The sequence below is a fragment of the Scheffersomyces coipomensis genome, assembly GCF_036884675.1.
Source record: "Scheffersomyces coipomensis strain NRRL Y-17651 chromosome Unknown DFJ63scaffold_7, whole genome shotgun sequence".
Classification (NCBI taxonomy): Eukaryota; Fungi; Ascomycota; class Pichiomycetes; order Serinales; family Debaryomycetaceae; genus Scheffersomyces; species Scheffersomyces coipomensis.
In genome coordinates this window covers 519412-547356 of record NW_027042898.1, presented here as the reverse complement: position 1 = coordinate 547356, position 27945 = coordinate 519412, and the positions used below count along the sequence as shown (strand labels likewise).

Below are 27945 nucleotides of genomic sequence, written 5' to 3'. Positions count from 1 at the left end.
ACCTTTAAATGGATGTTCATACCCATAGTGTTCTCCATACTATTATCTCATGTTTTAGCTGATGATACCATCAGCTATTGTAATTCCACCGTCCAGTGTCCAGAGTCTTCTCCATGCTGTTCTCAATATGGTCAATGTGGTTCTGGTGCCTATTGTTTAGGTGGTTGTGATATCAGATATTCCTTTAATTTATCATCATGTATGCCAATGCCAAGAATGACTAGTTTTACTTATGATTTCACTAGTATTGATGATGTCGAATTACAAACTCAATATTTAGGTAATTCTTCTGAATCAGATTGGGTTTATACTGGCTGGGTTGCTGAACATGACAATGCCTTATTATTACAAATGCCAAATGATACAACCGGTACTGTGGTATCATCCACCAAATATTTATGGTATGGGAGAGTTAATGCAACTTTAAAGACCTCTCATGATGCTGGGGTTATTACTGCCTTCATTCTTTTCTCCGATGTTCAAGATGAAATCGATTATGAATTCTTAGGTTATAATTTAACTGCTCCTCAAACAAATTATTATGCTCAAGGTCTTTTAAATTATACTAATGCAAGAAATTCTTCAACCACAGATACTTTTGAAAACTACCATACTTATGGATTGGATTGGACTGAAGATTATTTAACTTGGCTGATTGATGGAGTAGCTGTTCGTACTTTAAACAGAAATGATACTTGGAATGCAACTGCTGACAGATATGAATTTCCTCAAACTCCTTCAAGAATTCAATTTTCTTTGTGGCCTGGTGGTGATTCTCTTAATGGTTTAGGTACTATTGAATGGGCTGGTGGTGCTATTAATTGGGATTCTCAAGATATTCAACAATATGGTTATTATTATGCCTATGTTCAAAATATTACCGTTGAAACTTATGATTTACCAAGTGGTGTTAAATTAGATGGTTCAAATAATGAAACTGAATTAAATGCTTTCCTTTATAATTCCACCGATGGTAATTCCACCGATGTTTACTTAACTAATAAACAAACTTGGTTAGGATCTTCTAATGCTACTGGATTTGATCCTCAAAATGATAAACCAATTGTTAAAAATGTTACATCAACCATTCTTCTGACTAGTGGATCATCAGTCGTCACTAAAACTACTATCCATACCACAGCTCAAGTTCAATCCGCCAATGCTCCAGAACAAATTCAAGTCAATGGTGGCCAAACCGTAGTTGTAACTACTGCCCAAGAAACGTATGATTCAGCAGCTGGTATTGGTGGATTTGTTCAAAATTCCAAAGCTACCACTAGTGCAGGAAGCAATGGAGGTCGTTCGACTGGATCAAGTGGTTCTTCAGGAGCTTCTGCTATCATTACTACCAGTATCGCTGGTATAGTTGGATTGATTAGTGCCATTGGTCTTGGTGTTATTTCATTCTTTATGTAGGTTCCCCTTTTTTTGCAACACGGATTATAAAACTCAATTCTTTCTATCAAAAGTAAACATTAATAGATCAAACAAGCCAATCAATCAAATGTATTGATCAGATCAGATTATAATCTATTATACTCATCTTTCATATTCATATTTATAGACTTAGTTTATTATAATACAAATGGTTAATTTAAACATATCTTCCTTATTGTAGTTCCAACCAAAATGTGGTAAAATCGCGGTATGGATTTTTCTGTAGTGAGATGTTTTGATGTTTTTTACTGTTGTTTTGTTTAGCGTGTCCTACTCACCATTTTTGAAAAAAGAAAAACAAATTGACCACCGAATCGAAAAATCTCAAATCAACGAGTCGTTGTTGATTCATATAGTATAGTTTTCCATTCTACATCAAAACACAATTAACATCCATTCATTGACTTGTCAATTCATATCACACGGCCAAGATGAAGATGTTAACTAAATTTGAGTCAAAGTCCTCCAGGGCCAAGGGTGTTGCATTCCATCCTAAGAGACCTTGGGTGTTGGCTTCATTACATTCATCCACCATTCAATTGTGGGATTATCGTATGGGAACTTTAATTGATCGTTTTGAAGATCATGTGGGTCCTGTCAGATGTGTTGATTTCCATCCCACCCAACCTTTATTCGTTTCTGGTGGTGATGATTACTCAATTAAAGTGTGGTCTTTAAACACTAGAAAATGTATTTTCACTTTAAATGGCCATTTGGATTATATTAGAGGTGTCTCTTTCCATCGTGATTTACCCTGGATTATCTCATGTTCCGATGATCAGACCATCAGAATTTGGAATTGGCAAAATCGTCAAGAAATTGCTTGTTTAACTGGTCATAATCATTATGTTATGTCTGCTTCATTCCATCCAACTGAAGATTTAATTGTTTCGGCTTCATTAGATCAAACCGTTAGAGTTTGGGATATTTCAGGCTTGAGAAAAAAACATTCAGCTCCAACTTCTTCTATCAGATCATTTGAAGATCAATTACAAAGACAACAATTACCTCAACAAGATATATTTGGTAACGTTAATGCTATTGTTAAATACGTGTTAGAAGGTCACGATAAAGGGGTCAACTACGCTTCATTCCATCCAACCTTACCTTTAATTGTTTCTGCTGGTGAAGATAGAGTTGTTAAATTATGGAGAATGAGTGATACTAAAGCCTGGGAAGTTGATACTTGTAGAGGTCATACTGCCAATGTTTTATGTGCTGTTTTCCATCCTCATCAAGATTTGATTCTTTCTGTATCAGACGATAAGACCATTAGAGTTTGGGATTTGAATAAAAGAGTTCCAATTAAACAATTTAGAAGAGAACAAGACAGATTTTGGTTAATTGCTTCTCATCCAAATATTAATTTATTCGCTGCTTGTCATGATGGTGGGGTTATGGTTTTCAAATTAGATAGAGAAAGACCAGCTTCAACTATTTTCGCTAATAGATTATTCTATGTTAACGCTGAAAAACAAATCCAATCATATGATTTCCAAAGAAATGAACCTTCTTTACCAATGTTATCATTAAAGAAAATAGGTAAAACTTGGTCCTTCATGAGAACCATCTCTTATAATCAAAGTGATAATTCTATCTTAGTTACATATGGTGAAGGTGATACTTCTAGTTATGCCTTAATTACATTACCAAAACATATCACTGGGGCTATTGAACCAACTGATGTTAGACAAGGTGAAGGTAATTTTGCTACCTTTATTTCTCGTAATAGATTTGTCACATTCATTAAAGCTACCAAGACTTTGAATGTTAAAGATTTAAGTAATAACGTTACCAAGAGTATTCAATTAGATAATTCTATTACTGATGTTTTATATGGTGGTCCAGGTCGTGTCTTATTAGTTAAGAGTCATGCCGTTATTAATTACGACGTTCAACAAAGAAAAGAATTATCTGAAATTGCAGCTAATAATGTGAAATACGTTGCTTGGTCAAATGATGGTCAGAACTTGGCTTTATTATCAAAGCACACCATCACTCTTGCTAATAAAGATCTTGAATTGATAACCTCTATGCATGAAACTATCAGAATTAAGAGTGCTGCTTGGGATGACTCAGGAGTTTTATTATACTCAACCTTAAATCATATTAAATATACTTTATTAAATGGTGATAATGGTATAATTAAAACTTTGGAAAATACCTTATATATCACTAAAGTCAATCAAAAACAAGTTTACTGTTTGAACAGAAGTGGTGAAATTGAAGTTCTTACTATTGATCCAACTGAATATAGATTCAAGAAATCATTAGTTAATAAGAATTTCAATGAAGTATTAAGAATCATTAAGAATTCAAACTTAGTGGGTCAAAATATCATTGCATACTTACAAAAGAAAGGATATCCTGAAGTTGCCTTGCAATTCGTTCAAGATCCAGAAACCAGATTCGAATTAGCTTTGGAATGTAGCAATTTACAAGTTGCCTTAGAACAAGCTAAGATCTTAAATAATAATACCATCTGGGAAAAATTAGGAGAAGAAGCTTTAACTCAAGGTAATTTAGAAATAGTTGAATTAGTTTATCAACAACTACATTTATTTGAAAAATTATCTTTCCTTTATGTATACAAGGGTGACAAGGAAAGATTAGCTAAAATGACCGTGGTTGCTGAACATCGTGGTGATGTATCTTCATTAATTCAAAACACTTTATACAATAATGATATTAAAAAGAGAATCCAAGTCTTTATTCAAGCAGGTTCTTTACCATTTGCTTACTTATTAGCCAAATCGAATGGATTAACAGAATTAGCTGAACAAATCTTACAAGAAGCTGATGTTGAAGAAAGTGAAATCCAATTACCTGCATTAGGTGATTCAGTTTCTATACCTAAAGTTAAAGAAAGTCCAATTAGTGAATGGCCATTAAAAGAATCTTCATTAACTTTCTTCGAATCTGCATTACTTACTGGTCACGTTGAAAATGTCCCCGTTAAGGATGCTGAAGAAGATACTACAGCTTTTGTTGATGCTGCTAATGTTGAGTTTGAAGACGACGATCTATTAGAAGATGAAGATGGTGGTGCTTGGGATTTGGATGAAGAATTAGATATTGGTGAAGATGAAGAAGCTGTGGTTGAAGATTTACCAGTGGTTAGTGCTGCTGATGGTGAAATTGGTTATTGGTTAAAGAACGCCAAGACAGCTGCTGGATATATTGCTGCTGGTGCTTTTGAACAAGGTGCGTCATTATTGAATAAACAGTTAGGAGTTGTTGAATTTGAACCATTAAGAAAGAGATTCCAAGAAGTTTATCTTGCCTCTAAGTTATATTTACCTGGTGTTGATGACTTACCACCAATGAAAGATTATATCAGAGCTGATAACGATGAAGATCACCCAAATAGATTCAAACCTTTAATACCTGGATATGATAGTTTAGAAGCTGAATTACAAAAAGGGTTCAAATTCTTCAAGGATAATAATTTAGAAAGTGCCATTGATACTTTCAGAAATATAATTTATACTATTGCTGTGATTACAGTTGACGATGAAGAACAAGAAATTAAATGTAAGGAAATCTTGACTTTAAGTCGTGAATATATCCTTGGTTTATCAATTGAATTAGAACGTCGTGCTTTACCAGCTACTAATATTAAACGTAACTTGGAATTAGCTGCTTATTTCACCAGAGTTCAACTTCAAAGTGCTCATAAACTTAATGCCTTACAAGTTGCTATGAGTCAATCATTTAAGAATAAGAATTATGCTAGTGCATCATATTTTGCTGGTGAATTCTTAAAGATAACATCAACCACAGCTAGAGCAGAACAAGCCCAAAAGATCAAAGCCAGATCTGATACCATTGCCAGTGATGCTATAGATATTGATTTTGATCCATATGCTGAATTTGAAATCTGTGCTGCAACTCATACTCCAATATATAAAGGTGATGAATATGTTACTGAAGCCTTAGTTGATGCCAAATATAAACCACAAGAAAAGGGTACTATATGTCAAATCACCCAAATCACAGCTGTTGGAGCCCAAGCTTCAGGTTTACGTATCAGAGGTTAATGATCCCCCCCGCATAGACTCAATAACATTGGGAACTACTTCCCCACATGAATGTTCTTTATTCTTTTTGAATCTTTCTTCTCTTTTTTTGTTTCCTATTATTTTTTCTTGATTTATATTTTATATATATACATATTTCTTCTTTGAAAATTGGAGTAAGTAATCAAAAATGCTTTTAATATAGTTTTTATGTACCATTTATTACCCATTAATTAGCCAGTTAATTGTTATGATAAAGCCTTACAGTCGTGAGATCAAAGAAAAAAAGAAATTTTTCAGTTTCAGTGAGACGTCAACAAGAAAAAAAAAAAGATTTGAAATATCAAAATTGAAATCTAGACTTAATTTTAATTTTTCAGTTTGTTAGAATATCAAGTTAAGACAAATAAGTAAGATGAGTTCTGAAAGCAACAAGGAATTGGCTATACAGTACAAGGATGAAGGTAACGCCTTCTTGAAAGAACATAAGTATGAAGAGGCTATTGCCAGTTATACCAAGGCAATTGAAGAAGATCCAACCAATGCTATTTTCTATTCCAATCGTGCTCAAGCTCATATCAAATTAGAAAATTATGGTAGTGCTATTCTTAATTGTAATGAAGCATTATTGATTGATGCCGACTTGGTGAAAGCCTACTATAGAAAAGGTGTTTCATTGATGGCTATTTTAAGACATAAGGATGCTTTAGCAAATTTTAAAATTGTTTTGAATAAGATGCCAAATGATAAATTAACTTTAGAAAATTATAAACAATGTACCAATTATTTAAAGAAATTAGCTTTTGAAAAAGCCATTTCTACTGATGGTAATACTTTAGTTATAAATACCATCAATTATGATGGTGCCGTTACTGAAAAATCTTGGGAAGGTCCTTCCTTAAAGATCAACGCTACCAAGGCTACTGAAAATACTGATGTTCAACTTCAAATTGAAGGATTGGATATTGATTATTTGAAATATATGATTAAGTTATTCAAAGATGGTGGAAGATTACCAAAATTACATGTATTTGCTATCATTGCAAAAGTACATGAGTTATTTAGGAAGGAAAGCACCATGGTGGAAATTTCTTTACCTCATACTAAATTAGATGTTTCCAATTCAACTGATGAAATAATATTAGAAAATGGTAAGACACTTACTATAGTAGGAGATACTCATGGTCAATTTTATGATGTATTGAATTTATTCCAAAAATTCGGTTATGTATCACCAGATCATATTTATCTTTTCAATGGTGATTTTGTGGATAGAGGATCCTGGTCTTGTGAAGTAGCATTATACTTTTATGTGTTAAAGATTATATTCCCTACTTCAGTTTATATAAATAGAGGTAATCATGAAACCATTGATATGAATAGAACTTATGGATTTACTGACGAATGTGAACACAAATATTCTAAGAAAATCTTTGATGCTTTCACAGAATCATTTGCTGCTTTACCATTATCAACTTTGATTAATGGCTCTTACTTATGTATGCATGGTGGTTTATTCTCTGATGATAAAATTACTTTACAAGACATTAAAGCTTATAATAGATTCCCATCATCAGGATCAACTCAACCTCCAAAACAAGGCATTGCTATGGAGTTATTATGGACTGACCCACAAGAAGTCAATGGTCGTGGTCCATCCAAGAGAGGTATTGGTATGCAATTTGGACCTGATATTACTGAAAGATTTTGTTTATCTAACAAGATTAGAAAAGTTATCAGATCTCATGAAGTCAGAATGGAAGGTTATGAAGAAGAACATAATGGTAGACTTATTACTGTGTTTAGTGCTCCTAATTACTGTGATCAAAGTGGTAATCTTGGTGCTGTGATTCACATCACTGAAAATGAAGCTTATAATAAAGACAATGATAATGGTGAAGGTTATAGAGATGTCAATGATCCAAATTGTCCTTGGAATCTTAAGTTTGAAAAGTTCGCCGCCGTCCCTCATCCTGATATTAAGCCAATGGCCTATTCCAAGGGTGGATTTGGTTTCTAAGTTATATTGACAGTTTATAAATATATATATATTTAAATGTATTAGTAGAAAATAGTATTAACCATATATATTCGATAATATGCAGGACTAGTCCATTTCCATCACTCCATATTTTGTATAATGCGACGGAGTTTGAAATCGAGTTCAAGTGACAATGACATCTTCTTCATGCTTTTAATAGGACACCGACTATACTCAAGCCCAATGCAACCCTCACATAGTACAGTTGAAAGTGAAGCTAATGACTATGAAGATGATGACGATGAACCTGATGAATGGGATCAAAGGATCATGAAGACAGGATGTCATGAAGAAAACTTAACATTGCAACTTTGTCATGCTGATACTGGAGATTGGAGACAATGTATTAAGGAAATGGATGCATTTAGAAAGTGTTGGGCCGAACATAATAATAACGAAAGAACACTGACTGTGGATAATCCTGATACCTAGGATATTTTAGGTATGAATGTTATAAATAATGATACATGAAATGTAAATAATTCAAAATCAATGTAAATAGATAATAAGTGTGTAAATAGTTCATCAATAGATAAATCTTGTTAATACTATTAATTAGATTCAATTCAATGTAGATGATCAAATCAAAAGTGTATTACAAACCTGTTATTATTGGTGATTGTTAAAACTAATCAATTCAACCGAAACAATGAATTAACTCTTCTTTTCATTATTTACTTTCAGTTTTAATAACTTCTTCTGCCTGACTGCTCTCTTCTTTGCAGTTTTAGCTTCTAACTCCTGTCTACGTCTTTCTTCCTTTGATTTAAACTGTTCTTGTTCTTCTTGTTCCTTTAGTTTGATCTCTTCTGTTTTTGTCAATTGTAACTGTTTCCTTTTATTTCTTATGTAATTTGAGTAATCAAATGATCTTTTTTGAGCTAGAATATTTCATGTTAGTCAATAAGTCTAATGAGTTAATCCATAATTTGTTATACTTACGTTTGTTTGAATCTTCATTATGGTTAGTCTTTTTCTCCACATCAACATTACTAGTGACTTCTATCACAGGATTTCTTTTCATTAAACTTTCCAATTGCTTCCGTTGACTCTCCAACAGTGAGTTAGACATCCTTAACCTTACAACTTTATGAATCTTATTGGTTATACAGTTTTTAACAATCATTTCCAAAAACAGAAAAAATTTAAAGATTTACACAAAAAAAATATTTACGACTGGAGTCCTAACCAAAAAAAAAATAGTAAACATTGCAAGACCAAGAATTAGAAGACTACCGAATCTACAACCAATGGATTAAGGAAGATGGAGAATAAAGCTGATTTGTCATACAGCAGTCAGAAACTGCCAAGTATGATACTATCTCGAGTTCTACCGCTAGAGGAAGATCTGATCTCAATTGAGACTGAAGATGATAGTGATAGTTTTAATGATCTGATTAATGATTATTCACATCTCCATAATGATACCAGCCTTTATCAGAATGAATCTGAGTTTCAAGCTGAGATAAATCGACTCAAGACTGAGAGTACCCAACGTTTCAAATCGAAATGGGATGAGATTCTATACAAATATTCCGTAATAGATGATGAAAAGGAAAGTGATGAAATTGATTTATCAACTGGTTTGATAATCAAGGATAATGGTCATCTTAAATCATTACAAAGTGAGAATTTGGCAGTGGGGAATGTTAAATTAGATGGTAATATATGGCATCATGATTATGATGTTGACAAACAATTAACTCAGACTAGACGAAATGAATTGAGAAAGAAGAAGAGAAAGCATGCTCTTAAGGCAAGGCTAAAAGAGGAACAGAAGTTTCATACAGTTTCTCTCGATAATACTCAGTTCAATTTGCAATATGATAATCTTTCAAATAAGAAGCGAATTCCTCAGGAAGATAATTTACTTCAATTGGATCCATCACCAACTAAAAAGTATAGATTCACAAAACTGTCAAGTCCTATACTGCAAGATCGCTTAAGCTACACCACTCCTACTAAGTCTAAGACACCAATACCGACGATGAAAATCTCGCCCACAAAGCCTTCAAGATCGATTCATCCAAGCAATGTGTTTCTTGAAGATTCAAATCTACATATACTGCTGAGTACAAGTAAAGAATCTAGTTATATGTCTCCCCATGAAGATGAAACATCAGAGACTTCCCAACCAGAGTCATCACAAGAAAATGAAGGTAATGACTCTAATTCAGATTCAGAATTTTCCCAGAATGAACAGGAAGATACCCCAAAAGTATTTCCTAACAGAATTTCTTCTATTATTGATCCTTCTGAAGATGAGAATGAAAACGAGGATGAAGAAAGTTTTGATGATGAATATCTGATTGTACTTGATCCTCTTTACTTTGATGATATCAGCAACACTATCACTATCTATCAATGTGCATTTGATGAATGCTCATATTGTACGGGAAACAGGTCGTTATATCAAAATCATTTACTTGAGAAGCATTCACCCGAGTTACATTTCATTGGTTATCCAATCTCACCTGTACCCGAGCATATACCTACTACAATCAAATTTAATGAATCACGATTAAACAAACAATTTCCCTTAACGTATCCTATCCCACCGTTCCCAGATTCGGAGGATGGTCAACCATTGACTTGTAATAAGTTATTGGACAATAATAAACGATGTCGCAGAACGTTTCTTACTCAATCTGATATGTATAATCATCAGAAGGAAGACGCTTGCTCTCACAAAAAGCGTGTGCTAATGTGTCCATTGCTTGGATGTGGATTTCTAACTGAAGATGGTTATTTAGAATGGAGGGCTCATTTCATTAAAGAGAAACATCATATAAGACCAAGTCATCAAGAATTATCAAAATTAGAATATTTTGTGCTGGATACCAGTCATACCGGATCTTCAAACCAGGATATTCAGGAAGTAATCATTATACCTGATGATGTGGAAGATCTTTTCAGTGGCGATGATAACAATTCAAGTGGCTTCGAAAATTCAGCCGATGAAGAGCTGGTTGACGAAGAGGATGATAGAAGCGTTTCAGATACCAATTATCAAAAATATAGCTCACCAATTAAAAGAGAAATAAGACATGTTTCTGTGACAGAACCTACTTTTACTGATAAAGTTACCGTTATTGAAGATCATGAACCTACGGAGAATGATTCATTAGATGAATTATTCGATTAAAATAGAATATATCTGTACTATACTTTTATTCTAGTACCAAAATCATATAGAATAACTATTTACATTTAATTTATTTTCAATTTTTTTTTAATAATTTCGTCTTTCTTAATCGTTTATTATTTACAATGGCTTAAGAAGTTGGTTCAGCATCTTTAGGAGCTTCACCTTCATCTTTAGCTTTTGGTTTACCTCTAAAGGCATCGTAACCTTTAATATATTTATCAAAGGCATCATTTCTTTCTGGGAAAGGTCTTGGTCCAACCAATCTAATCATATCTTCTCTGGTAAGAACTTCTTTCTTGAATAATTCTTCAGCAACCTTATCAACTAAGTCAATTTTTTCACTTAATAATGTATGACATGCGGTATAAGCTTCATCAATGAACCTCTTAACTTCAGTATCAATTAATCTTGAGGTAGTTTCAGAATAAGTATTATGAACTTTAAATGATCCATCACTATCACCATTATCATAACAAATTTGTCCTAATTTATCAGACATTCCTAATCTTAAAACCATTTGTTGAGACATTTGAGTAACTTTCTTAAAATCATCAGATGCACCACTGGTAACTGTATCGAAATGTAATTCTTCACTTACTCTACCGCCTAAAGCCATTATAATTCTATGATTGAATTGTTCCTTAGAAACTAAATACTGATCTTTAGGTAAATATTGAGCATAACCTAAAGCACCTTGACCTCTTGGAATGATAGATACTTTAACCAATGGATCAGCGAATTCTAAAAACCATCCACAAATAGCATGTCCAGCTTCATGGAAGGCAACAGTTTTCTTTTCTTCAGGACTTAACACTTTTGATTTCTTTTCCAATCCAGCAACTACTCTTTCAATAGCTTGTTCGAAATGATACATTTCAACAGAATGAGCATCTTCTCTGGCAGCAACTAATGCACCTTCATTACAACAATTGGCAATATCTGCACCAGCAAAACCTGGAGTTAAAGCGGCCAATCTTCCGGCTAATTCTTCAATAGCAGCAGCTTTCAATTCTTGATATTTACTGAAATCAATATCCTTTTCATTTGATTTAATATCTTTATCAATCTTTAAAGTTAATTTTGATAAATGAACCTTGAAAATTTGAATACGACCTTCAATATCTGGTATATCAATAGAAATATGTCTATCAAATCTACCTGGTCTTAATAAAGCTTTATCTAAGATATCCGGACGATTGGTACCAGCTAAGACAACCACATGATCAGAACTATCAAAACCATCCATTTCAACTAATAATTGATTCAAAGTGTTTTCACGTTCATCATTACCACCCATCTTACCATTACCTCTTTCTTTACCAATAGCATCGATTTCATCGACGAAGATGATAGAAGGAGCCATTTCACGAGCAGTTTTAAATAAATCACGAACACGAGAAGCACCTACCCCGACGAACATTTCAACGAATTCTGAACCAGAAACAGATAAGAATGGAACACCAGCTTCACCAGCAGTAGCTTTGGCTAAAAGTGTTTTACCAGTACCTGGCGGACCAGAAAGAATAGCACCTCTAGGGATTTTAGCACCTAATTTTTCATATTTTTGAGGATCTTGTAAAAATTTAACAAATTCCATAATTTCTTCTTTTGATTCATCACAACCTGCAACATCTTTGAATTTTATTTTAACTTCATTTTCTTGATTAAATAATTTGGCTTTTGATTTCCCTATTTTGAAGATACCACCTGGACCTCCAGCACCTCCGGCACCACCCGGCATTTGAGAAGCTCTTCTCATAGTTAAGTAATATAAACCACCAATTAATAACACAGTAGGTAAGATTGGTAAGATATAATTAATCCATGAACCTCTTTCTTCATAACTTATTGGGATTCTTTCATTGATTGGTATACCGAGTTTATCTTGAATAGCTTTCATTTCATCTTCAAAAAATTCAATAGATCCAATAGTGAAGGCCACAGTTGGATTACCTTGAACATTAAAAGTTTGGTCAGAGACAGCTCCATGAATTAATTGAGCTTCCACTACAAATTTATTAATGACACTTAATTTCTTTACTAAACCCTTTTCCAAATAATTGGTTTTAAAATCTTGGAATGATAAATCATTTTCATGATTATTATCACCATTATTTAACATGAAAAACAACATTAAAATAGGAAATAAAGTAAATCCCACAAAATATTTACCTAATGTCTTTGCATCAAACTTATAAATCTTGATATTATTAGGATCGATATCTTTATTTTGTTTCTTAAGACGCTCTCTTATTTCTTCACGAAGGGCTGCTTCTTCACCTTCAACATCTTTCTTGGACTTTTTTGGTTTATCATCATCTTCATTCTTTCCTTTCAAGTTCTGCAACGATTGCTTGAAGTTTAATCGATTATTTATACTTGAAAATGACCTCACACCGTAGCTTGATGGAATATTATGATATATGAATCTGGATGTAGTAGATGTAGTTGATGGCCTAGTTAATGCCGACCTTATGATAGAAACACTCGTTCTAGACACTATTATAGGAGACCTACCCCTTAACGTCGCTGAAAGTATCATCATACTCTGCTATACGTATGTTAACAAAGCTAAATGACTTCTTTAAAAAACAATTCACACAATGGAAACGTCTATGTTTTGTTATAATTCTATATGGTCTAGGCTATACCATTTGACTTGTCAGATCCTAAGACCTTTTTTTTCATATTTTTTCGCCTTCCAGAAAATAACCCAGATATCCTGCATACAATACGAGGTGTTTAAAGTATGTATAAATAGTTGCAAATTTTATATTATAAGTTATAAGTTAGTTAATTAGACAGAAAATAATAATTACACATTATAAAATAGAGGGGGTATCATTGTATGTTGTACAAAATGTTTATATGAAAGTGTTAATGTCTGTGACTTATTAAGCTGATGATGGGGTATTATCTGATTTTGTAATAGCTGGGACTGGAATCGTAGTAGATGAAGTAGCACCAGTTGTTGGTTGAACTGTGGAATTTGTTGTTATAGTTGATTTCGAGGTTGAACTTGAACCAGGTTTAACAAATGCAGCTGGGAATTTTGAAGCCACGAATTTATCCCAACTGGTTTCACAAATCTTAAGGAATTTAGCTTTTTCTTTAGAAATCCATTGTGATTCAGGTGATGGGATTGGATCAGTTGAACTACTTATATTAGAACGTGGTACAGCAGGAGTTGGTTGATCAGAAGCAGTAGTACTATTAGGTGAATTCTTAAAGATTCTGAAATTAAATACACTTTCATTCATTAAATTTATCGAACCAAAAATCTCACCATTCTTAATAGCTTCAATTTGATTATTAATACTTGATGAATGATTAAGTCTTGAGCTAGTGGTTGATTTCTTACTTTTATTATTTCCTAAATGTTGACGTTGTTGATAATAGTAATATTGATGTTGTTGTTCAGATTTCTTACGTTCAATTTCATCATCACCATTAGCATCTTCATCATCATTTAAATCACCTTCATCCGCATGATTTTCATCTCCTGATCCTTCTTGATGAGGATGTCCCTTTTCAATTTCTTCACGATTAAAATGTTCACGTTGGGCTGATAAAGGTTGCGAAGCTAAAGGAGCTGCAACAGATACTTCATCACGATATACATCTGTGACAGATACTGATTTAGATACTTTACCTTCATCATCATCATCATCCTCGTCATCCTCGTCATCATCATCATCTTCATCATCTTCTTCACTTTCATTATCAACTTCATCCACATCAACAACCTCATGTTCACCGTAAGGATGATATGGGTATCTTGCAGTGGGAGTTTGGAAGTATCTCCCTACTCTTGGAAAATGAGAACCAACAGAAGTATAAGGTACATCATATCTGCGAGGTTGCGGATAAATACCATTGCTTCCTACATATGGTGATGGAGCAGGATAATATCCAGTTGGTATATGTTGGGGGACGAAATTCAGATAAGTGACTTGAGTATTTGGCATAGGAACATATTGAACGCGTTGTATTGTAGGTGGCAATCTTCTTACTGCTAAATTACGATCTTGATGTTGTGATATGATAGATCTTTGACGAGCAAACGAAGTAGCTCTCTGCTGTTGATGTTGTTGCTGACGTTGTTGTTGGAGTTGGGCTTGACTAGGGATAGATTGTCTTACAGGTTGCTGATTGTAGGGATGATTATGAGGTCTAATAGGTGCGGAATGAATAATTGGAGCAAGATTATGATTTGAATTAAGGGATGAATTTAAATTTAATGGAGTAGGAACTTTAGATCTCTTTAAACGACCACCATTACTTTCATTTGAATTTTTAGCATTTAATTTCAAATCTAATTCATCAGCCATTTGAGTTAAGTTCCTCTTGGTAGAATTGAACGCCACTGTAGCAGAGTTAGATCCATTTGCAGTATCATTTGTTGTTTTAGCAGCAGTAGCATTACTTGTATTGGTTGATGGTGGTGCAGTTGGAGTAGCTGAGGTAGTTGAAGTTGAAATCACTACAGGTGAAGATCTTTCTTCACCTCCAGATCCAGACAATGGTGATGAACTTATGGTGGTACTACTATTAATAGAAGCGATTAAATGACGTTGTTGTAATTCAATTTTTTGAGATTTAATCATAGTTGATTTCATTTCATGATTTAATGGAGGTAAACCAGGACTTACGATTCTTAAAGCGACATCTGAGTTTGAATCAGTTTGAGATAAATTAAGTGACTTAGGTCGGTGTTTTCTATTAGATAAGGATGATAAAGTTGGATTATTGATATTTGATATACCCGATAAAGTAGGTAATTTAGTATTAGTCAGAGATTCATTTGATTTAGGATTGATTGATGGTGAAGGAGAAGGTGAAGTGATTGAAATGGTGGTTGGTTGAGGGGGATCAACAGGACGAGCAGGATTAACGATTTTACTATTCGGCATATCAATCAGGAATACTTTTATATGCAATGATATGTCGGATACTTGTAATGTTGAACACAATTGATATAGTGAAAAGTGATGAAATTAGGATAAATTGTATATTTTTGACTAGCGTAGCGGGCAGGAAAAAAAAGACGAGATGTGTAAATAGCGGATGTTACAAACAGAAATGTTGATGAATAAGTTGAAATTCTACCCACACCAAATGATTAAATAGTATAAATAGGAAAGTTAACTTTCTAAAGGTATGAAGGAGTATGAACTATATATATTTAAACTAAAGTTGGACTATAAATGAACGAATTTGTACCAGTTGGTAATATGTCATAATTTTTTTATAATTGTTGAAAATGAGGATGTTTCAGATTTTTAAAAAATAATTTAATCGAGATTATTATAATCATGAAACATATGAAAAAATGGGCAATTAATTTACTAGTTTAAGAAAGATGTTATAGGTAGAGAAAGACGTACAATGTTAGATTACTGTACATTAATGTGTATCAAGTGACATGTCAGTATCTGTCAATAATCTAACTACAACTGACATTTTTCTGTTAACTATGTAAGGTCAATTTATAGTTTAACGTACCTTAAATCCCATCAATAAGCGAAACAATTTTATCTAGTAAATAAGTAGTTGTAGTTACTTCTAAGTCCAACTTAATATGGGCCATATAACCAACATATACTAACTCAACCATTAACTTCGACATTTAGATCAACTGATGACTTCGTTATCAAACCATCAGACCAAATCGAACTTCTCGTGTTTTAAAATATGCACAATCTTATCATACATACACAAAATATGGAACTTCCACACATAGACAAAAATAATTTCCACCAACTTAAGTACGGGGAGCAACATAATTGATATGATAAGTATATATATTTAAGTTAAATAATAACAATAAAGACAGTAAAAAAGAAAACCTATAAATAAAATAAATGGGTAGGTGAAATGTATGGAAGGATAAATGATTGGGTCATGATATCTAAATACAAAAGAGTCTTGGAGTTTTTTTATTTTTCTATTTTTTCTTTTGGAATTTTTAGATTTTATATAGTGCAATAATAGTACAACTTATGAAAAAGGTATAAGCTTCAGTTAAAACTTTTTCAAAAATTGATCTAAGCGGTATATTTTTCCCAATTCTTTTGTCTCTTTAAATTATTAATAGTATAATATTTAGTAGTACAAGACCAACCTCTCCAAGTGAAATCTTTATCAGGGTTACAGTGACAATTTCTTCCAAATCTAATAGCAGGATCAACAGGACAATTAGTAAAAGGAACATGATAATAACCAACATCTTCAAAGAAATGAATTTTTTCTCTTGGTAAGAATAAAGCAGCAGCAATGGAATGAACTGGAGCATCACCCCAACGTTCATAAAAGAAACCACCTGCTCTATCTAAATGTTCGAAATATTCTCTATATTCTTTTGATCTCCAGAAATTTAAACTTGCAATTTCAAAATTTGACCAGAAATGACAACCATTATAAGTTTTACCTTTATCATCGGAAATCCAATCTAATAAATTATTTTCAGCTAAAACTTTTGGATTTGCTTCAATATATTTTTGAGTTTCTTCCCAAAGAGTTGGAATGGTTTCTTTATATTCTGGTAAACTAATAGTAAAAGAATATTCTTTACCATTATCTTTCATCCATTTAAAAATATCATAATCAATATCACAGAATATTTTAATATCAGGTTCAACTCTCCAATAATATTCATATTCTTCCATAGCAGCTTGTCTCCAAAAGAATCCTGATTCAAATCTACACATATGTCTATAAGATTCAGAATGTCCATAAATAATTTTAGCTTCTCTCATTCTTTCTCTAGTTAAAGCAGCTTTTTCTTGATCAATCCAAGCTGGATAACCCCAATTTTCCTTTGGAATTAAACCATATTTGGTTTTACCACTACATAAAGCAGTAGTAGCTTCAATAAAAGCATCATCAAAAGGTTGATCATTAAGGAAAACCCAATCATAATGGAATTTACGATTGAAACGATCTTCAACTTGTCTAATGGAATCTAAAAGAGCGAATAAATCACTATTTCTGGCCAATGAGACAAAAGTAGCTTTAATTTTATCCTTTTCAGACCATTGTTCAGCAGCAGGAACATCAGCTTGTTCATTTTCAGCTTCTGGAGTTCCCTTTTCAAAATGTTTTTGAGTTGGACCTGATTTAACAGCAGCGAATTTTTGAGATTCAGGAATAGCAATAGGAGTAGATCCACTTGGGGTGGCAGTATTTGATTTGGCATTGAATGAAGATCCTTGAGTTAAGATGAATCCACAAGCAATTAAGATTAAAGCAAAGATACCAAATCTTATAATCCTAGCATTTGATCGAGTAGAAGCCATCGTATCAAATGAGTGTTTGTTAGTATGGGTCGTTAACAGTAAGGATTAGATACTATAATGATGACTTGTGACTAAGCAGATAGACTAACGAAAGGAAGAAAACAATTGAAAATATATAAAAAGAAAGAGAACAGATATCTTTGAAAATAATAATAATTTTGGTTCGTGGTTTTGATAAAAAAAAAAAGAATTATTTACTACATAATACTAGCGCTATAATATAATTGACGTGTTTCTTTCTGTTAATGAACGAAAAAGAGGGAGACTTTCACCTTCAAAAAAAAAAAAAAAAGAAAAAAAAAAAAAGGAATCACAAAATTTGAAATTTTCTGTTTCGCTTTTTTTTGCTGTTCTGTTGTTCTTTTTGCTGTAGTGTGAGATACTGTTGATTACAGTTTGTAGACTAGAATTTAACTATAGAGTTAACCGTTTGTAGTATAATATCAATGGAAATAATCTGGAGTAGTAGGAGTGAGATTAGTTTGAACAATCATCACTATTATTGATTGATTATAATTAACAATAATGATTCATTCTACGCGTAAGTGATATCATCACCACATAACTCATAACTAGTCAACTAACTAACACCCACACAACCTTAAATCTTGATTCTAGTTAAAAATAATCCATCCCTCAACTGTGTTTATTTATTGTTTATTATATCTCCATCATCATTGTTTTGGCTTGTTCTTAATCAATCATGTTCATGTTCTTCTTCTTCTTCTTTGACGTACTACTTAATGTTAATCGTACAATTTAATTATTCGTCATTTTTTGTGTCGTGTAATTATTTTTCCCATTTGACACGTAATTCAATTCAAATTTATCGCTACAGATTGCCCCAACTTAAACAGAGACATTCAACTTTTACTTATCCGCGACATATCACCTTAACTAATTTTAATGAGGATAAGGTGAATACATTCATAGAGGTTAGGTTGTAGTAATTAAGTTGTTGTTATCTATCGATTCATTGTATGGCCAAGACTGGTACCTTTCATCATTTAAAGTTCAGTTCAGTTCAGTTCAGTTCAGTTCATTTAGCCAAGTATGAACCATTATTCATTCCACTAAATAAATCTTAACTATTAGTTGTCCTCTTTTCACCATTTTCTCCTTTGTGGCTGATAGTCTATTGTATAATCAGTTTTGTGTCATTTGTGTAATTTCTGATGAGATATGACCATAAAAATAAATAAAAAAGGGTCCAATCATGCCCTATCTTCCTACCCAGTTCATAGTTCCTTAAACTATATTATACTCCAACTTCTCCGTAAGGAGTTATCACCATATAATTAATCAAAATAATATTATTATTAACTTAAGGGATAATATTTCATATTTTTTTGGAACTTTTAAATGTAACTTATCACCTCAAATTGTAAATCATTGTTGGTTTAATCCACCTTATAGTTTCATATTATTTTTTGGATATCATTGTTCAAACTTTTTTTATAAACTATATCCCTTATTTTAAGCTTTTATGAACATCTATTCTTTACATAGATAATAATATCCTACTAAAAACTAAAATAAAACCATATAGTCTCGACAATGTTAATCTTATTCCTGACAATATGAGTTCACTTTATCAATCTTGATTTAACAATGATTCAATCTGGTCCATGCGCATCTCATACATTGATCTACAGATCATAACATCGACCTGTTGTTTAGAAAATAATATAAATATCATTATTATTATCTAGTCCCCACTACTAACACATTCATTATGAATAACTAAGAGTATGTCTTGTGATGCTTAACAAGTTTCACTGAAATAGTTAAAGTAATTATCAGCCTTAGTTTTAGTTATCTTTGCTGTTGCTGTTCCAAAATAACTTTTTTACAACCGTTGATTTTTATTTTAAGTTTGTGTAATATTGAGACGTTTTTTAAATCGGTTTACATTCACTACAATGACAAAGATTATCTCCATTTTAAAGGTTAAAGTTTATAATTATTGTATAATGAAAAGACTATAGTACAGAAAACAATGCAAAGTTACAAGATATGAATTAATGAATGAATAAATAAATAAGTGAAATATATCTAGGTGAATTTTTCCCAATTATCAGGTTTGGCTAATCCCATAACATCATAATATTTATTACCACAAGAATAACCTCTAAAGGTGAAATCTTGATCAGGATTACATAAACATTTATGTTCTTGTCTAAAATCTGCATTAATCGGACATTGATGATAAACTCCATGATTATATCCTACATCATCAAAATAATGAATTTGATCTTTGGGAGCAAATAAAGATACCGCAATTGAATGAATTGGAGCATCACCCCAACGTTCATAAAAGAATCCACCGGTGGAATCTAAATAATCAAAATATTTTCGATAAGCTTCTGATCTCCAAAAATTTAAATTGGCAATTTCAAAATTTGACCAAAAATGACATAAATTATAACTATCACCATTATCATCACTTATAAAATTAAGGAAATTTTCAGGATGTAAATATTGAGGATTTTCTTCAATGAATTTTTTAGTATGTTCCCAAAGTGATGGAATGGTAGCTAAAAATTCATGAATTGAAATAGTGAAACCATAAACTTTATTATTATCTTCCATAAATTGAAATACATCATAATCAATATCACAATAAATTTGAATACCAGGTTCAACTCTCCAATACCAATCATAATCAGCCAATAATTCACTTTGCCAAAAGAATCCTGATTCAAATCTACACATATGTCTATAACTTTCTGAATCTCCATAGATAATATTATCATCTTTCATTTTTTTTCTTGCTTTAGCAGCTTTATCTTTATCAATAAAATCAGGATAAGACCAATGTTCAGTAGGGATTAAACCATATTTGGTTTCACCACTTGTCATGGCCGAGGTTTGTTTAATGAATTCATCAGAGAATGGAACATCATTGAAAAAGACCCAATCATAATTGAATTTCAGATTAAACCGATCTTCAACTTGTCTTATAGCCCGAATTAAATCATGTAATTCATTATTACGAGCTAATGTAACAAAAGTTGCTTTCATCTTTTTGGTACCTGGATTGGCAGCTTTATATTTCTTACGTAATTGATCTTTACTAGCTTCAATTTGATTAACTTTAACACTACTTTGTTGAATAATTAATTTTTTTTCTTCTTCTTCTTTTAATTTTTGTAATTCAGCTAAATTTAATTGTGGAGTTGGACCAGTTTTGGAAATATCTTTCATTTCTTGAATTCGATTATTAATTTCATCTAATTTAGATGAGGTCATGGAAACAGGATCTTTATTTAAAGCTTGTTGTTTTAATACTGAATCAGAAGTATCAGGAATGAAATAACTGACACTATAAAGAATGAATACACATATCGCGATTGCAACAATACGATTAACTTGACTTCGTTTCATCCTTTAATATCTATATATGTGAATGACGATGAGGATGGATGGATGTATGTATGTATGTATGTATGTACAAGCTGAACCAGATGAGAAATTGTCAAAAAATCAATTGATAATTATTAAGGTTTTGGTTAAGAATCGATTGACGTTTGCGGAGCGGTGTAGTGGGGAGGGAAAAGTCTATCTATAAAAAAATTTGTAGGGTGATTTGATGGCGATCGTTAACCTTATAATGAGTTGATGCTAGTTAAGTTTGATCTGACAAACTAGACCCCAATATACCAAAGAAAAGATGAATTAGATCAGAATAACCAATATCAAAATGTGAAAATGTAACTGAAAAAGAAAAGTTAGAAAAGTTTTTCAATATGTGTTAAATTTGATATTAACCCTTTTCGATCGACACACATTCCTTTACTTTTCCCATACACAAAATTTCAGTGTTGTCCCTCTGATTTTAGAACACATGTCATAAGTACTGTATATAAGCAAGGGTATGAGGTAATGTATTGTTAATAATGCATAGCCTATATATAGTAATTTAATATGATTTTTGACGGTTGGATTGTTATGAACAATGATAATTATAACCTATATAGTTGATATAATATAGTGAGATGAGTATTATTAAGTGATTGAATAATATTCGTGTAATTATAATTGGTCTTCAATCATCTTTACTCTCCTTTTATTTTATACATACAACTAATCACATGACTGGATTATCCTTGGTAATGACCATGACTTATTATTACCTGTCTAGGTGTATACCATTATAGATATGTCTTCTAGATGATAACATCATGATATGATAGCTGATAACAATATTTATTAAATATTTTCTTTATGGTAATACTAATGTACAATATGGTAGCTCCTCATAATTCACTCATTTTATAAACAAAACAAATCTCAAAATCATCTTCTTGGTAGCACTCATCGTATATTCCATTTCTACCAATCGTTGTTTGAAAGTCAAATGCTCTGGAGAGACATACATCAATCATTGTCATAGTCATCACCATCATCATCATGAGCAGTAATAAGAATAACAACCTACTATTCCCTCTAGACAATAATGAAGAAGATCCAATCATACGACATACTCAACCATCATCATCATCTGCATCATCTTCATCATTTGCAAATCATATAACGTTTAACGGTGGCGATAATCTCCATCAATTAAAAACCAGTCAAATCTTGAAATTAATCCAATTGAAATATAATAATGATCCCATTGAATTGATCAAACAATTATCAATCGATGTATTGAAGAAAGAATCAGAATTGATTGTGGAACGACAAGAGAATTTCTTATATCAACAAAAATTGATTAAATTATGTATGGAATTTAGTAATTTATCAACCTTGGAAATCAATAAACGTATAAATGATATGGATCATCAACTTTCTCCTCCATCTCAACTTAATCAAGATCTGAAAATCGTTCAATCATTGATAAATGAAGCATTAAATGATAAATTAGTAAGTAATAATAATAATTCCCATACCACTTCATCTACGAAAGATAAACAAAGGGTATCTTCACCAGCTCCAATTCAATTAAAATCTAAAACAACTACTATTCATGAACATGACTTACTTCCCATAGATTCAGCTACTTCATCTAATTCAATGGCTTCACCTATGGCATCTATACAATTTGCCCCTCCACCTTCAATCCCATTACTGTCATCGATTGGATCATTAGACTACTATAAACCAAATACCAACACCTTAATGTCAAGTCCATCTTCTTCAACTCATTGGTTATCTAAATGGTTTAATTCAAGTGAAGATTTGTCTTCGTCTATATTAGCTAAGAAATCATTAAAGGAAAATTCATTAAATGATGATAACTCCACTACTATTGTAAAAGTACCTGTTGAATTAGAAAGTATGTCATCACCAATTATACCTGAATTATCAGCTTTGGATACCTCAGTATCAGTTAATATTGATAAGTATGGATTTTTCAATGATTTAAATAATATAACCACTACTACAGTAACAGCTACAAGTACTCCACCACCACAATCACTGCAAACTCCACCTCAAACAGAATCAAAGGGGTTTGCAGATAGTTTAGCAATCTTGATCCAGAATAAAATCCCATTAAATCAAACTATAAATCAACTTAAACAAATCTCCAAGAATCATGATTTAACCAATTTACAAATTGAAAATGAATGGGATGAGTTGATACGAGATATAAATCGTGATTTTTATAAACATCAACAAGATAGAGAAGAGAAGTATCATGCGTATAATTTCAAACGTTTGAATTACTTCACTACAGGTAATCGTAATAATGATAATCAAAGTTTTAACAATTTAGAAATATTTGGATTAATGGGTTTGAATTTATTAAAGTTTGATGATACGAACTACGTCAAATTGATTAATTTGATTTATAAATCTGGAATATTAATCAAATATCGGAATTTATTATGGTTTGAATTTTCAAATGGGAAGAATCTTTGTGTTAATGGTGAATATCAACAATTGATAAATAAATCCCACCAAATCATGCAAAAGAGTGAATCCAGTGAAATTGATGATGAGAACGTTGAGGTGGATGATGTCAATGCAGGTATTTTGAACAACATTAATCAGATTAATCTTGATCTTCATCGTACTTTACCTCGAAACTACTATTTCAATAATTTAATCGAATTAAAACCAGGTCCAAATTTCTATAAACTTAAACGGATATTGTATTCCTTTATCATATATAAACCTGAGATAGGTTATTATCAAGGGATGAATAAACTCGTGGGGAATCTTCTCTTATTAATCAACCAACCAACCATCACGACGTTGATCTTGAAAGAAGAAGATATATTTTGGATCTTCATTGGTATCATTGAAGAAATCTTACCGAAATATTATAACTCAAGTTTAAAGACCTATCAATTATTCTATCAATCATTCTCCAATATTCAACTTGATTTGAAAATCATCAATCATGTTTACCTAAAGAAATATATTCCTACTTTATATAAATTATTTCTGAAGTTAAATATCGATGTCGAAATCATAATAATTAATTGGTGGTTAAGTTTATTCATTGATTTGAATTTCATCGATTTAGACTTATGGTTTAAGATATTTGATATCTTGTTGATTAATAACTATTACGAAATAGTCACTAATGGCGAAAAGACGATTGAAAATGAAAATGACGAAGTTAATGCTGATGCTGATGATAAAGATATCAATAATAATCAACATGAGTTCGATATACCGAACAATCTTATCAAATTCTTTTCCATAACATTATCAATCTTAAAGGTGCTTGAAAATCAATTGATTAATTTAGACAGCTACGAATTGATTTATAAATTCTTAAGTTATTCAACTTATGATATAACGAATCATCTTCATACTGATACTGAAGGTCTGACAAACACAACCAACAGTAGCAATACTAGCGCGATCATTGATAAGTTTAAAATCAAATATAGTGATTTGATTAAACATTATCAGTATTTCAATAAGAGGATCACAAAAGTTGATATTTTGAATTATAGAAAGTCATTAAAGTAAGTAGAATTTTTATATTAATTATTTATTTAATAATTGGGGTATTTATATGTATATATATATAATTTCTAAACATAGATCACATTAATAACAAAGATTTTATTTACAAAGAAGGTTTTTAATAACAAAATGATAAAAAGAAAAAGAAGAAAAAGAAAAAGAACATTTAAAACGTAAAAAAAGATATACCACCATTTTATATAACTTCACTTATAACTCTTGAAGCTTCCCTATAAGTATTCAATAATTCCATACATTTTTCCCTTTCAGCTTGAATATTTTCATCTTCTTGTAATAATTCATCAAATAATGCGTCATTATATAATTTCACTACTAAACGATTTTGAATATGTTGTTTAATATAATTAACTAGTAAACACATGATTGATTTAGGGATTTGATCTTGAATCATTTCACGAACGATGCCAAAGTAAGATACGATTAAACGTCTGATTAATTCACATTCTAATTGTTCACGTTCACTTAATTCATTAATAGCATCATCACTTTCAAATGAAGTAGAATCATCTTGAGATGGATCACTTAAATTTAAATGCTTAAATTGTTGTTCAGTAAGGTTATGACTTGAAATGGTATTTGAACTTGAATTAGTAGAATGAACATTGGTATTATTAGAATTATTGTTTATGAATTGTAAAGTATTTTCTTGATGAATTGGGAATTTAAATGGAACTGGATTTAATTGAGCTTGATGTTGTAAATGTTGTTGATGAATTATTGGATCTTTGCCAAAGAAATAATTAAAGAATGATTCAGGATAAGCATTTCCATTCAAATTAGAAGGAGTTGATTCTGATTTAATGGAGAAATTAGTCTTGCTAGAATCGGAACGTTTATGAGAAGAACCACTTTTGATTGGTTTTGGTTGTTTTATGACATCATCAACTGAATTAATATCTTCTTCATCATCAGCAATTTCATCATCATCATCTTCACCATTACTGCCTTCTTCCCGTATGATTTTTGAATTTAAAATTCTTTCACTGGCTAATTTTAATTTATTTCTTGATTCTAATTCCTTTTGTTTTTGTCTTTGTTCAACGATAAGACTCATGGCTCTAGCAGCACCAACGAAATTTGGATGATTGGTATTAATATAAGCACGATGAATTTCAATAATTGATTCAACATATTTGATAGTTGGACCTAATCTTTCTCTTAATAAATCACTTACAACTTCAATCAATTTAGCTTCTAAACGCGGATATCTATTCAATTCCAAGCCAATGTTTGATGAACATACATTATGAACAATCTTCATTAATTCTTCATAAACCATTTCCACACATCTACGAGAAGGATCTTCTAATAATTGAATTTGAGGTTTGACTAATAAATCAAATGCTAATTCAGGTACAAACAATGCAGGTCTTGGACCAGTTGAATTTCTTATGGCAGTTCTGATATCATAGATGGACAAATTATGAGTTGGATTTATAGCAGCTAATTGAGCTCCAAATATTTCATTAAAAATATAATAGATACGAGCCCCACCACATAATTCTTTAGTAGAAATTTCACTTAATGAAGTACCTTCAATTGAATTTACAAATGAATTAGCAAATTTTGTCATTAGAGTTAATATTAAACCTCCTCTTGATTCAGGAGAATTAGTTAAATTGGAGGGGATTTCTCCATAACTTAACAATTCTTGTTCAGTTTGACCCATTAAAGTATTTAATTTAGCTTTAATATCAGGTAATCTATCTCTAATATGATTCATTAAGATTTTATTTAAAGTTTGAGATAAGAATTTCGTACCACATTTATTCGACAAAGCTTTATAAGCTTGATGATTTCTGAAAAATTGTTGTTCATCATAAAGACTATCAGTTAAAGCTTTATTTTCTGATATATCTTGTTGAGATCTATTAACAATACCGATGAATCCTAATTTTAAGGGATAAACATTACCTTTTAAGATATCAAGAGCATTAGTACCTTGATCCATTAAGTCTAATTTAGTTAATATACCAACTGTTCTTTTACCAGTTGGATCAACTTGTCTGGCTAATTTTAAGGATTCAGAATTAACTAAATCAACATTAGCGGGTGAAACTGCTAAAATAATACAATTAGGTTTTGAAATATATTCCAAAATTAAATTTCTAGTTTGTCTTTCAATATCAGTTGGTTGATCACCGATAGGGATTTTAGTTAAACCAGGTAAATCAACAAGGGTTAAATCCAATACATTTGGTGAAAAAATCTTTAAATTGATCGGTAATCTTGATATTCCTTTATTAGTACCGGCAATTCTTAAAGTTTCATTTTCAATTTCTTTTCTAATATCATTAAAATTATAATATCTTTTATTTGGAATATGTAAGAATTCTCCCCATTCACTTGGAGGTTGATATTTCCCTCCATTGGCATGTTTTCTTAAATGATCTTCTAAATTAACTTCACCTTCTTCATCATTATCAGTAGAAGATGAATATGAAAATGGAGATGATTGTGGTTGATAATCATTTGAACCATTACTAATGATAGGATCATCATATTTGACATGATTCAATTGTAACACCAAAGGTCTTCTGGTGACGATTCCAGTACCTCTTGGTAAAAAATCCTTACCGACAATATTTTCCAATACTGACGATTTACCACATGATTGAGATCCAACCACGGCTAAGATAGGTAAGTCTAAATCAGATAATTGAGTAGTAGTTACAATATCTTGTAATTTGTTGACCACAGGGATAAGGTCGTGAAATGACATGCTGCTAAAAACAAGATTGAATAGTTATTAAAATTTTATGGTGTCTAAATCTAAGAAAAAGTTACCGTTTATAGGTATAAGGGAAAGGTGTATCGTTGCGGCTGAATAAGATACAAAATGGTTGAATTGATGAACAGTTGGATGAAGCTAGGATGACTCTCACTATCAAGATGCCGCTGTTGATGATAGATGGATGGATGGTGTGATGAACTTGAGGAATAGATGGATTGTGGTTGGTTGATTGGAATTGGCTGTAAATGATTATTGTTTTGATTTCAGGATGTTTTTTTTTCGTTCTCCAATTAAGAAAAAAAAATCAGACAAAAAAA

General features: G+C 31.5%; 11 protein-coding genes across 11 annotated transcripts; 6 read left to right on the top strand and 5 right to left on the bottom strand. All coding sequences in view use genetic code 12, as the record gives it.

Moving 5' to 3' along the window:
• Window positions 1-12: 12 nt before the first annotated feature.
• UTR2 (Utr2p) lies at window positions 13-1416 on the top strand (the record flags this gene model as incomplete). The annotated part of the gene is made up of 1 exon (XM_064905281.1): window positions 13-1416. The coding sequence occupies one exon, from the start codon at window positions 13-15 to the stop codon at window positions 1414-1416; it is 1404 nt and encodes a 467-aa protein (XP_064760093.1).
• Window positions 1417-1609: 193 nt separating this feature from the next.
• DFJ63DRAFT_239440 (coatomer subunit alpha) lies at window positions 1610-5674 on the top strand. Its single transcript, XM_064904299.1, has one exon. The coding sequence runs from the start codon at window positions 1869-1871 to the stop codon at window positions 5475-5477; it is 3609 nt and encodes a 1202-aa protein (XP_064760092.1). The 5' UTR covers window positions 1610-1868; the 3' UTR covers window positions 5478-5674.
• Window positions 5675-5871: 197 nt separating this feature from the next.
• Window positions 5872-7476, top strand: PPT1 (protein serine/threonine phosphatase; the record flags this gene model as incomplete). The annotated part of the gene is made up of 1 exon (XM_064905284.1): window positions 5872-7476. The coding sequence occupies one exon, from the start codon at window positions 5872-5874 to the stop codon at window positions 7474-7476; it is 1605 nt and encodes a 534-aa protein (XP_064760091.1).
• Window positions 7477-7596: 120 nt separating this feature from the next.
• On the top strand, window positions 7597-7929 carry DFJ63DRAFT_315375 (uncharacterized protein; the record flags this gene model as incomplete). Its single annotated transcript, XM_064906541.1, has 1 exon — window positions 7597-7929. The coding sequence occupies one exon, from the start codon at window positions 7597-7599 to the stop codon at window positions 7927-7929; it is 333 nt and encodes a 110-aa protein (XP_064760090.1).
• An 880-nt stretch (window positions 7930-8809) lies between these two features.
• On the top strand, window positions 8810-10642 carry DFJ63DRAFT_315374 (uncharacterized protein; the record flags this gene model as incomplete). Its single annotated transcript, XM_064906540.1, has 1 exon — window positions 8810-10642. One exon carries the CDS (start codon window positions 8810-8812, stop codon window positions 10640-10642), a length of 1833 nt encoding a protein of 610 aa, XP_064760089.1.
• Window positions 10643-10707: 65 nt separating this feature from the next.
• On the bottom strand, window positions 10708-13365 carry AFG3 (AAA family ATPase). The gene has a single exon (XM_064904301.1). It carries the CDS (start codon window positions 13188-13190, stop codon window positions 10773-10775), a length of 2418 nt encoding a protein of 805 aa, XP_064760088.1. The 5' UTR covers window positions 13191-13365; the 3' UTR covers window positions 10708-10772.
• Window positions 13366-13539: 174 nt separating this feature from the next.
• DFJ63DRAFT_337465 (uncharacterized protein) lies at window positions 13540-15558 on the bottom strand (the record flags this gene model as incomplete). The annotated part of the gene is made up of 1 exon (XM_064908555.1): window positions 13540-15558. The coding sequence occupies one exon, from the start codon at window positions 15556-15558 to the stop codon at window positions 13540-13542; it is 2019 nt and encodes a 672-aa protein (XP_064760087.1).
• Window positions 15559-16698: 1140 nt separating this feature from the next.
• On the bottom strand, window positions 16699-18173 carry DFJ63DRAFT_299519 (glycosyltransferase family 15 protein; the record flags this gene model as incomplete). The annotated part of the gene is made up of 2 exons (XM_064905439.1): window positions 17817-18173; window positions 16699-17723 (listed from the first exon to the last, which is right to left on the bottom strand). Coding segments are annotated over exons 1-2 (1152 nt in total), but the record flags the coding sequence as incomplete, so codon positions are not given.
• A 1825-nt stretch (window positions 18174-19998) lies between these two features.
• On the bottom strand, window positions 19999-21330 carry DFJ63DRAFT_323692 (glycosyltransferase family 15 protein; the record flags this gene model as incomplete). The annotated part of the gene is made up of 1 exon (XM_064907541.1): window positions 19999-21330. The coding sequence occupies one exon, from the start codon at window positions 21328-21330 to the stop codon at window positions 19999-20001; it is 1332 nt and encodes a 443-aa protein (XP_064760085.1).
• A 1026-nt stretch (window positions 21331-22356) lies between these two features.
• Window positions 22357-24876, top strand: DFJ63DRAFT_337462 (uncharacterized protein; the record flags this gene model as incomplete). Its single annotated transcript, XM_064908554.1, has 1 exon — window positions 22357-24876. The coding sequence occupies one exon, from the start codon at window positions 22357-22359 to the stop codon at window positions 24874-24876; it is 2520 nt and encodes an 839-aa protein (XP_064760084.1).
• Window positions 24877-24973: 97 nt separating this feature from the next.
• DNM1 (dynamin-related GTPase) lies at window positions 24974-27873 on the bottom strand. Its single transcript, XM_064904297.1, has one exon. The coding sequence runs from the start codon at window positions 27614-27616 to the stop codon at window positions 25070-25072; it is 2547 nt and encodes an 848-aa protein (XP_064760083.1). The 5' UTR covers window positions 27617-27873; the 3' UTR covers window positions 24974-25069.
• Window positions 27874-27945: the final 72 nt, after the last annotated feature.